Raw genomic sequence first — 9,431 nt, forward strand, 5'->3', positions numbered from 1 at the left:
AAGTAAATGCATCTTTCGAATTTGTAAAGACTGTTATTTGTGTGCACTCAATAACGAAACGTTGCGCTTTTGTAAAATTAAAAGAATGCGCTTTCGGCCGTCTCTGCCTCTGTGAACTTGAGCGCAAAACTTCGAAACAGTGTATACTTGCCTTACAGACATATAGAGAGGGAAATATCTAAATATGCCAATTGTTGGCTATTGCTACAAATATTAATAGTGTCAAAAACTAGTAGACAGATGGTGGAATTCACAGCCAAATCTTTAATAGTTGCAAAAATACAAGGGGAACTCGTGTGCATTTATGCTCTATAATCTAAGAAACTCATGCATACAAACAACAGCAACAATTCATCAATAGAGCTGGTGAGAAGACTAAAATAAGAGGCTTTGAGCAGAGCGCTAACCCAGGCCTGGAGCTGACGAAAAGGCCGAAGGAGGTGGAAGGCATGCGTCTGACAAAAAAAAAAAAGAAAAAAAGAAGCTGAGCAATATGTGAAGAGGCAACTGAAGCTTTTTGGTTTCATCTTTAAATGGCATCAATATCAATGTCCTCCTCCTCATGGTCCGTCTTCGCAGGTTTTGCGGTCTCCATTTTCAACTCGCGGGCAGAGGAGGAATACACCACCTAGTGAAAATAAAGATAAAAGTGAATTCTGTGCCAACAACTACTATATTTACTTTATTATAAATCCAGTTTTTACCTCAACATTGTCATCTTCCTCTTCCTCGCTGCCCTCACTCTCCTCCTCTGCCTCCTTGAGCCATTTAACAAAGGGCTCTGCCTTGGCATGAATCTCTTTAGCCAACTCTTTGGAGACATACTTCTTAGACACCTATAGGAGAAATATCACAAACAGGCTTAAACACGTGAACACTAGACTTGTCAAGTACGCTTGCTGATATCAGCCCCTGGGCTGAGTTTTTAGCCTAAGATCTAAATTTAATTCATGCATCTAAACTTGTGATGTTAGATTTTTTGGCATTTGATCTGGGCCACAAACAACTCTGACCTACAAAGTACTGACCTTTTCAGCCCATGCGAGTATGACATCTTCCTCCAGCAGGTCAGCATCATACAGGTCTTTGAGTATAATGGGGACTCTGGGTAAGAGCTGAGTCTGATACAGCTTCACCAGGCACTCAAAGCCACCTAGCAGATACTTCTGAGCTTTCTTATTGTTGTGGCAGAACTGTAAGGTGAAAAAATGTAAATGTTATACTTAAAATACTGCATTAAAGTGATGGTTCACCTAAAAATAAAAAATAAAATACTGTCATTACTCACCCTCGTGTTGTTCCAAGTTCTTAAGAACTGTTCATCTTCACAACACAAATTAAGATATTCTGAACATGGTAGTTCCGACACAGTTTATGCAGGGTCAGAAAGCTCTCGGATTTCATCAAAAATATCTTAATTTGTGTTCTGAAGATGGACAAAGGTCTCACAGGTTTGGAACAACATGACGGTCAGTAATTAATGACAGAATTTCTATTTTGGGTGTACTATCCTTTAAAACAGTGCATCAAATATTGTAAACAAGGTTGAGAATCGCCATTTTAAATGTTAAATCTGTTAACAGATGCGAGGACATACCCTGAGGAAGTGACGCTTGTACTTCTTGATCTGTTCACGGATGTTTTCATCAAAGAGCAGTTCGCTCAGGATCAGAGGACCCATGGCCTTCACATCCAGCCTTTCAGCCTCAGCCAAGATCTCTTTATCTGCAGAGTCAATCGCCCCACTGTCCTTCTTTTCCTGAAGAGCAGAAATAAAGTATCGAGCTGAATAAGTAATAGTCCCCCCCCCCAATAGTCGATGAGCAGAGGCTTGGACAACCAAAATTTTATTAGTCATAGAAAAAAAATAAAACTTCCACAGGAAGTGGCGAAGAGACACAGCCCGTGACGGACAGATTGTTAACGGCTGGTTTATGTGGTAATGGCTATAGTACATCGTGCAGGACATCTAAACGCTCACATCATTCATAGAACTCAAATATGGCTTTTCATCTGAAAGATGTATGTAACAGCAACTTTACATGGCAGCTCAATCTAATGTTAACCTAGAAAAATGTGCTCTATTCAAGGTCTGTAGGGAGTGTGGGAGCTGAACAGTAGTGTGCTTATTGCATGACAGATGAAGGCGCCAATCACTTGCTCTTAAAATACTCCATTTTTGCTCATACAGATAAAAGTAAATGCATCTTTCGAATTTGTAAAGACTGTTATTTGTGTGCACTCAATAACGAAACGTTGCGCTTTTGTAAAATTAAAAGAAAAAGCGCTTTCGGCCGTCTCTGCCTCTGTGAACTTGAGCGCAAAACTTCGAAACAGTGTATACTTGCCTTACAGACAGGGAAATATCTAAATGAGCCAATTCAAATAGAAAAATATTCTCAGATTGTGTAATTGCTATGAAACATGCATAGAGGTGCATCACAACTGTGGAGTCAATGTCGCCGACTTAATCTCTTAAACTGAATACAAAGAAAGCAGTAGTTCAAATTATTAAAACGTTGAGTCTCCATGCTGTTTTTTTTCCCTGACGCATTAACAATTATTATATCTGCTGGTGCACTGTGGCAAGCTTTTGTGCATGTGCTTGAGCGCTTATTAGCCTATGTAGGCCATTAAAGGCTCATTATTTTGATTTATATGGTTTATTAATAAACGTGCGACTAATAGTCGACTAATGCTTAAAATAAATGACTAAAGATTTTTTGGGTCGACTAGTAGTCAAGGGCAGCCCTAGTGTCTTTCACCTTTTTCTTTAATGCACAAGAAAGCCTTTGGGTGAGACTTACGGTTCTTTATTTGCTATAGGGAAAACGAGAATAATAATGTGCAGTAAACAGTAAAACTGTTCGCTCTACAAACTAGTGTGTTCATAATTAAAATAAATTAAATTATTATGGTAAGACACACCAATTTGCAATATCGAGCTGCAAAACATGCTGTTTTGTACAGCTAAAATAGATAGACGCGGATAAGACTGGAAGACAGACCCATATAATTTACAAATGGCCCACCCGTTCCACAGGAAGAAAAAGAAAGGTTTTTACAGTATGGTTTTAAGACAAACACCTTCACAAAGTTGTAAAATATGTTGACCCTCTCCTCCAGGGATTTTTCCAAGTCATCAGTGAGCGTGAGACCCTTGGCGTGCTCGCTGATCTCCTCCATCCTGCGACGCTGGGCCTCCTCTGTGGTCTCTTCAGCCCAGTCTTCATCGTCGTCATCATCCCCATCCTGTCATAAGATCACGGAGTTTCTTATATCTTATGCTGGTTAGGCTGAAAGCTGTTTTTCAGGAGATGATGTCAAAGCGGCACTTACCACAGCGTCAGGGGCATCTATGTCATTGTGGTTTCCAGCATCTCCACCACTTGAGCCATTCTCTTTGTCCTTCTTTCGGTTCTTCTTTTCCTTTTCCTTTTTCACAGATCCACTCTCATTCTCTGGATCAATAGAACAGGAAAGAGGAAGTCAACAAAAGAGCAATAGAGTTTAGCTTGTGAACATCAAATCAACATGCCAAAGGTCAGAAGATAAGTGTTTTTGACCTTCATTACAGCACATGTGACCCTGGAACACAAAACCAGTCAAGTAAAATTTGAAATTGAGTTTTATGCATCACCTAAATAAGCTGTCCATTTGTGTATGGTTTGTTAGGATAGGACAATATTGGACTGAGATACAACTATTTGAAAATCTGGAACCTGAGGGTGCAAAAATTAAATATTGAGGGGAAAAAAAAAAAAAATCACCTTTAAAAGTTGTCCAAATTAAGTTTTTAGCAATGCATATTACTAATAAATTAAGTTCTGATATATTTATGGTAGGAAATTTCTAAACTATCTTTATGGAACAATCTTTACTTCATATACTAAATACTTTTGGCATAAAAGAAAGAAAAATGCATTTCGTGGTCCACAGTCACATACTAAAACCAACATTAGATTAAGATTACGCAAATACCGATGCCTTTCCTCAGTTTTATTTGAAAGTAAAGGTTTGTGGAAATCATGTATCATGCATTTACCACTGAGGATTGATAGTCTGTATTTACCTGGTGGATTCTTAAGAATGAAGGTGCAGAGTTTGTGTCTGGTGTCCAACATGCCTCGGTACCCACAAGCCTTGCAGGAGTTTCCAATGGTCTGCTTCTTGGGATTAATGTGCTACAATGAGGAGAGCATCTGACTTTATTATACTATATTAATAAACAGTTAATGCAACAATGAATACAGCTACAAATCTTTGAGTCAATTCACTCCCAAGTGCTTCCTGTAATTATTTTGTTTCCAGAAAAAAAAAAAAAAATTCTTCGCCCTGTGTCGTCTTATTTATAACCTAACAGAAAGGATATAAGGCCGACTGCAGCATGAAACAGAAACCAGGCCAGCTGAGACCATGCAAAAATTCTCAGGAAGTCCTCAGTACTGCACTGCAGAGGAAAATCAGCAGGGGCAAAAGAACATTGCTCACAAGCCAAAAAAAGGAAAGAAAAACAAGTTCAAGTACGTTAAATGAGAAATTTACGAAAAACTAAATGTCCATACTCAACCATACTTGTGACAAGAATGACAGAACTTCAAATGTGACCTATCATTAAATTCCATTTTTATATTGTTAAAAATAAAGGTGCTTCATGATGCTATAGAAGAACCTTTTTGTTTCAATGGTTCTATAAAGAACCTTTAACATTTGAAGAACCTTTGTGTAACAGAAGGTTCTTTGTGGCAAAAGAAGGTTCTTCAGATTACAAAAAGGTAAGAAAGGGGTGGTTCTTTAAAGAAGCGTCCCTTTTGCCATCCTTTAATCTGCACGTTTCCACTCAGCGCTGCCATTTTGATTTTGTTGTCTGTTCAAGTGACAGTGTACTAGTTCAAAAGTTTGAGCAAAGCAAAAATGCTAACTGTTCTGTCGTTGTCTGCACAGATGAGCTTAGAACACTAGAGCCCCAGCCTCAGAGGAGACAAGAATACAGCGGATTTATTGATTTACTGTATATTACACTGCTGCCACACAGATCTATTAAAAACATGCAATTTCTTTCCCAGCTGTTTACCTTAATAGACACAACCAACTGTTTTTGTAACTCATGTGTGTTTTTAACAAACTTGTGGGTATTTAAGCGCAATTAGACATGAAAGAGAACTTATTTTAATTCTCACATGTTGTGTGCATGCACTGGATATGTGTACCAGAAAACCATATATCAAAAGTTTAAATTAATATGGTTTAAAGAGCTTTTAGCACATTAGACATAATCAAAACCAAGCAGATGTTTTTTTTGGAAGACTATCTGAAATACGAGCCGTAAAGGCACAGCCCTATTGTCTTTAAATTTGCATTTAAAGACATGCACAAAAACAGTGTTTCTGCTTTCACTCACAACAGGCATTTTTAAAACTATATAATAAATAATTTGTTGGGTATTTTGAGCTGAAATGTCAGACACATTCTGGAGACACCTGAACCTTATATTACATTGTACAAAGGGGCATAATAGGTCTCCTTTAATTTTTGGGTGACTGGTTTTGGCAACTGAAAACGAGACTGAATGCAACAATGAGAAACTGAAGGTGGCTTGTATACAGTTAATGACACAGCTAATTTCCTCTGTATACCTGCAAAACAATCTTAACACATGGAAGCTACATGTGTGACCCATAGAAACCTGCATACTCAGCACCATGCATTCAAACATAAAGGGCACAGAGTTCAACAAGGGTACCCAGTTCAACATGCACTAGAATGCCAGAATGCACCTGTTCATTAATAGTTTCACTTTAACCATGACGCTTCTATGCAAATCTAAAATGTATATGGCAAAATGGAAATATTTACCAAATCAGTTTCAGGATTGTCACACTCGGGACACAGCACAAACTTGCGAATGAATCCATCTAGCATGTCTTGCAGTTTGTTTGCCTCATGAGATCCATTGACGATGTAGCGGTCATTCTTGCTATCAAACTGGGTTTGGGCGCCCAACTCACAACCAAAGAATTTGGTGGGATCTAAACAGAGGTTACAGTATAATGTAAATGAAAAAATATATTTAAGGAAATTAAAGCGAAATAGCTTTTAAAAACAATGCTTACATGTTGGAGGCCTATTCAGAGCCTTGGCAACATCAACCATGTTGACTATGACGGTTTTAATTCCATTCCCCTTGCCTTCCACCTGAGAAAAACAAACATGGTTTAGGTTGCTTATGTAATCTGGAAATAAATAGGTAAATAGCGGTCAAAACTTATCAAAATAACCTTTGCAAAATTAATAAAGAGAAGTATTTTGTATAAATATATTTTAATAATAATAAACGCATAGAAGGAGAGTGATGTAACTATATCAATATCGTGGTATTGCGATAAAACTGTCTTGATATCATCATGGTCACATGACTATATGAAACGATATAGGTCTTCCTGGCAGGAAGTGAAGATTTAAATATTCTAACATAAAAGATCTTAAAAAGTTGTGTTTTGGGCCATTATGCTTAAGCATCTGTCAAACAAACTAAAACCGAAAGGAAAATTAGTTAATTCCTTCATCAAGTCTGTTTTCGCTCCACGTTTCAAAGCAAAAGCGTGCACTTTAAGACAATCAGCTCGTGATCCGGTGTTTTCCTTGCCTCAGAACAGCTCAGTTCGGAGTGAACTTGTTTATTGAATGTGCTGTGAGTTTAGCGCATTTGAGAATGCAACGTGCACATGATTACAGCATTTCACTAGATTTGTAGTGAGACGTGTTTTTGTAAGCCTGTTTTCACTGAATCTGGAGTTTTTCTTCAAAATAAAAGCTCCACTGCTATTTCTATCAAAATAAAAGCTTGAAAGCGCAATATGAATTGCTGACAGCTACTGGTTTAAATGGGTAACATTACTGCAGTCCATATTCAAAACATCTTTCAACTGTAGAAATTAGGAAAGCAGTACTGTAATTTCCCAGCTGTAGTGTAAAGACAAAATAATAGCTGTGAAATATTCAGTTATTTTACAGTGCAACTGTTTTACAATATATGCTATTACTGTCACAGGTATAACAATTATATAAAACTGCTATCTTTATATTCCAATTTGTTTGGCTTCTAAAACACCAGTGTGAATGCAATTCAGACTGAGACAGTATATCACACAAATAAAAAGAGGGTTGAGTCCCCTTTAAAAGTTCATGTACAATTCATTCAATTCACTGACTTTTTTTCTGAAGTTTTCTTAGTTAACATAACATAGGTTGGAGCTCTTAATTTTGAACTCTCAAAAGTGCATTAGATAGAATAATTTAACTTTAAAATGTACAAAATGTTCTTTGAAGTCTTCATTTGTCTTTTTTCCTTTTACTATCGCATCATGGACTTCATATCATTATATTATCATATTGTGAGATTTAGACATTACATCCCCATTCATGAATTTTTATTATTAGAAAATATCTAATATTTATGTACATACAACCAATTTACTCTATATTCATATTTATTACCAAAAAATAAAGATTAAGTCCAGAAATATACATTTACCCACCTTAGCAATGATACGGGGCATTTTATAGCGGTAGAACTGGTCTGACACGCTGCGATTGACATTGACAGACATTTTGGCTTCCCGTATGGTTTATCAGCAAGACGAGAAGATCTTGAATTGCCAATTATTAGTATCTTCTGTTTGAAGAGGAGGGGATGACATAAACGACTGCAAGAGTACTTTGTCTCTGACATGAAAAGGGTACGGCCACTGAGGCTCCAGGCTCCGTGCTCGTTGACTAAGTTCCCCCCAAACTGGTTCCGGCAGCTGCACTATAGCACTGCAAAAAGACATGAGAATGAGGATTAGGAGCAGAAAACAAGTATTGCACAGTTTGGCATCATTAGCACACTGATATCAACCACAGCAGACATTTAAATCGAGGTGTGCCCATTTTCAATAAGCTTGGCTAGTTATCTACTAGGACCACCTGTCATTGGAATATTAGGGTATGCATGTCAATGTGCCGTTTACACAAATTGCCGTTAAGAAAAGGCAAAACCAGACATTCGGGTGCAGCATTTACTTGCATGCTGATGGGATGAAACCCCAAACAGGCCTCTGTTGAGCAACCCCATGCTGCAGAGTGCGTCACACCATAGGAGGACGCCATTTTATTCGGTGCAGTATGCAACTCATTCAGATTGATGCGAACTAACAGATCTGATTAAACAAACCAACTATCGCGAGAGTAGACGCGCAAACATGAGAGAGAAAAATACACTAGAGATCACAGAAATCAACGTACCTTTCCCATCCGTAGCTCCTGTCGTCCAGGTACTCACCGTTTTCGCAAAACAAAGACATAAACACACCGCTGGTCGCCCTGAGAAGAGGTGAACTACTGGTTTCAGTTGATCGGTTTAGTTTGAAAAACGCTAGTTAGGGGTCGGGCACGGCGGTGCCTGACTGGGTTACACCTTGCAGAGCAGAGTGATAAACCCTGGAGAGAAAACTCACGACGCCCTCAATACAGGGGACCTGAAATAAAACGGCATCCGTGAGCGAAAATACACAAATATCAACATAATGCTGTTGCGAAGTAACACGACTGACGTATAAATGCTAACGTTAGTCAGCTAACATATGGCAGCATTCGCAGAAACACGCAGTATCTTCTCTAGCCTGAGTTTGAATATATTTATCAAAGTGACTACAATAAAACAATTCCTTATTCAGAAGTATTCCCTAATGAATTAGCGTAATATGTTTTCGTGAAGTTTTACTCACCTCTCGCACGCTTCTGCTCGTATGCTAAACCACAATGAGCACATAAGACCTCGTGACTTCCAATCTTAATTCGGCTACAAACTAGCCCCGCCCCCGTGTCCTAAACGGATGTTTTGATTGGCTTGCGCATCACTTGGTTCTATTTTATTTGTCAAATTTTGCTATCAATCACATTGGACACTTGGCACACCGCTTTACTTGCTAATAGGGAAATATCTCTTTTGTGGAAAATAACTTATTACTTCTGATAGTTTTTATACGTAAATGCAGATGTTTTACTTTATGTTTGACTATGGACAATCTCCAAGTCTAAAAAAAATGCCTGACCCGTACATTTTTCATTATTATGTTGTTTTTTTATTACTTTTATTACCTTTTTATCCGATTCCTGTCTGTTTTTACTGACATAACTGCCTATTTATGTTCTTTTGCAATAATATCATATATTGGATCATATTTGTCTTGATATATTGGCTATCCAATATACTGTATAGTGGTTGTAGAAAATTACAGTACTTTGGCTCAAAATGATGTTTTTTATGGTCAAAATTCAGAATTTCAGTATATGAAACAGATATAACTATATAAAGCTATATGGGCCATTCTACAGAACTGCTGTCTCACAACCAAAAAACACATTTAAGTATTCAAATCAATGTTTAC

General features: G+C 37.7%; 1 protein-coding gene across 1 annotated transcript; it reads right to left on the bottom strand.

The window, feature by feature from the left end:
* Positions 1 to 244: 244 nt before the first annotated feature.
* On the bottom strand, positions 245 to 8,842 carry eif5 (eukaryotic translation initiation factor 5). Its single transcript, XM_073853222.1, has 12 exons — positions 8,769 to 8,842; positions 8,287 to 8,519; positions 7,539 to 7,818; positions 6,114 to 6,195; positions 5,857 to 6,029; positions 4,073 to 4,184; positions 3,340 to 3,461; positions 3,088 to 3,252; positions 1,598 to 1,759; positions 1,029 to 1,193; positions 705 to 836; positions 245 to 628 (listed from the first exon to the last, which is right to left on the bottom strand). The coding sequence occupies exons 3-12, from the start codon at positions 7,608 to 7,610 to the stop codon at positions 530 to 532; spliced, it is 1,284 nt and encodes a 427-aa protein (XP_073709323.1). The 5' UTR covers positions 7,611 to 7,818; positions 8,287 to 8,519; positions 8,769 to 8,842; the 3' UTR covers positions 245 to 529.
* Positions 8,843 to 9,431: the final 589 nt, after the last annotated feature.

The sequence above is a fragment of the Garra rufa genome, chromosome 13 (genome assembly GCF_049309525.1).
Source record: "Garra rufa chromosome 13, GarRuf1.0, whole genome shotgun sequence".
Lineage (NCBI taxonomy): Eukaryota > Metazoa > Chordata > Actinopteri > Cypriniformes > Cyprinidae > Garra > Garra rufa.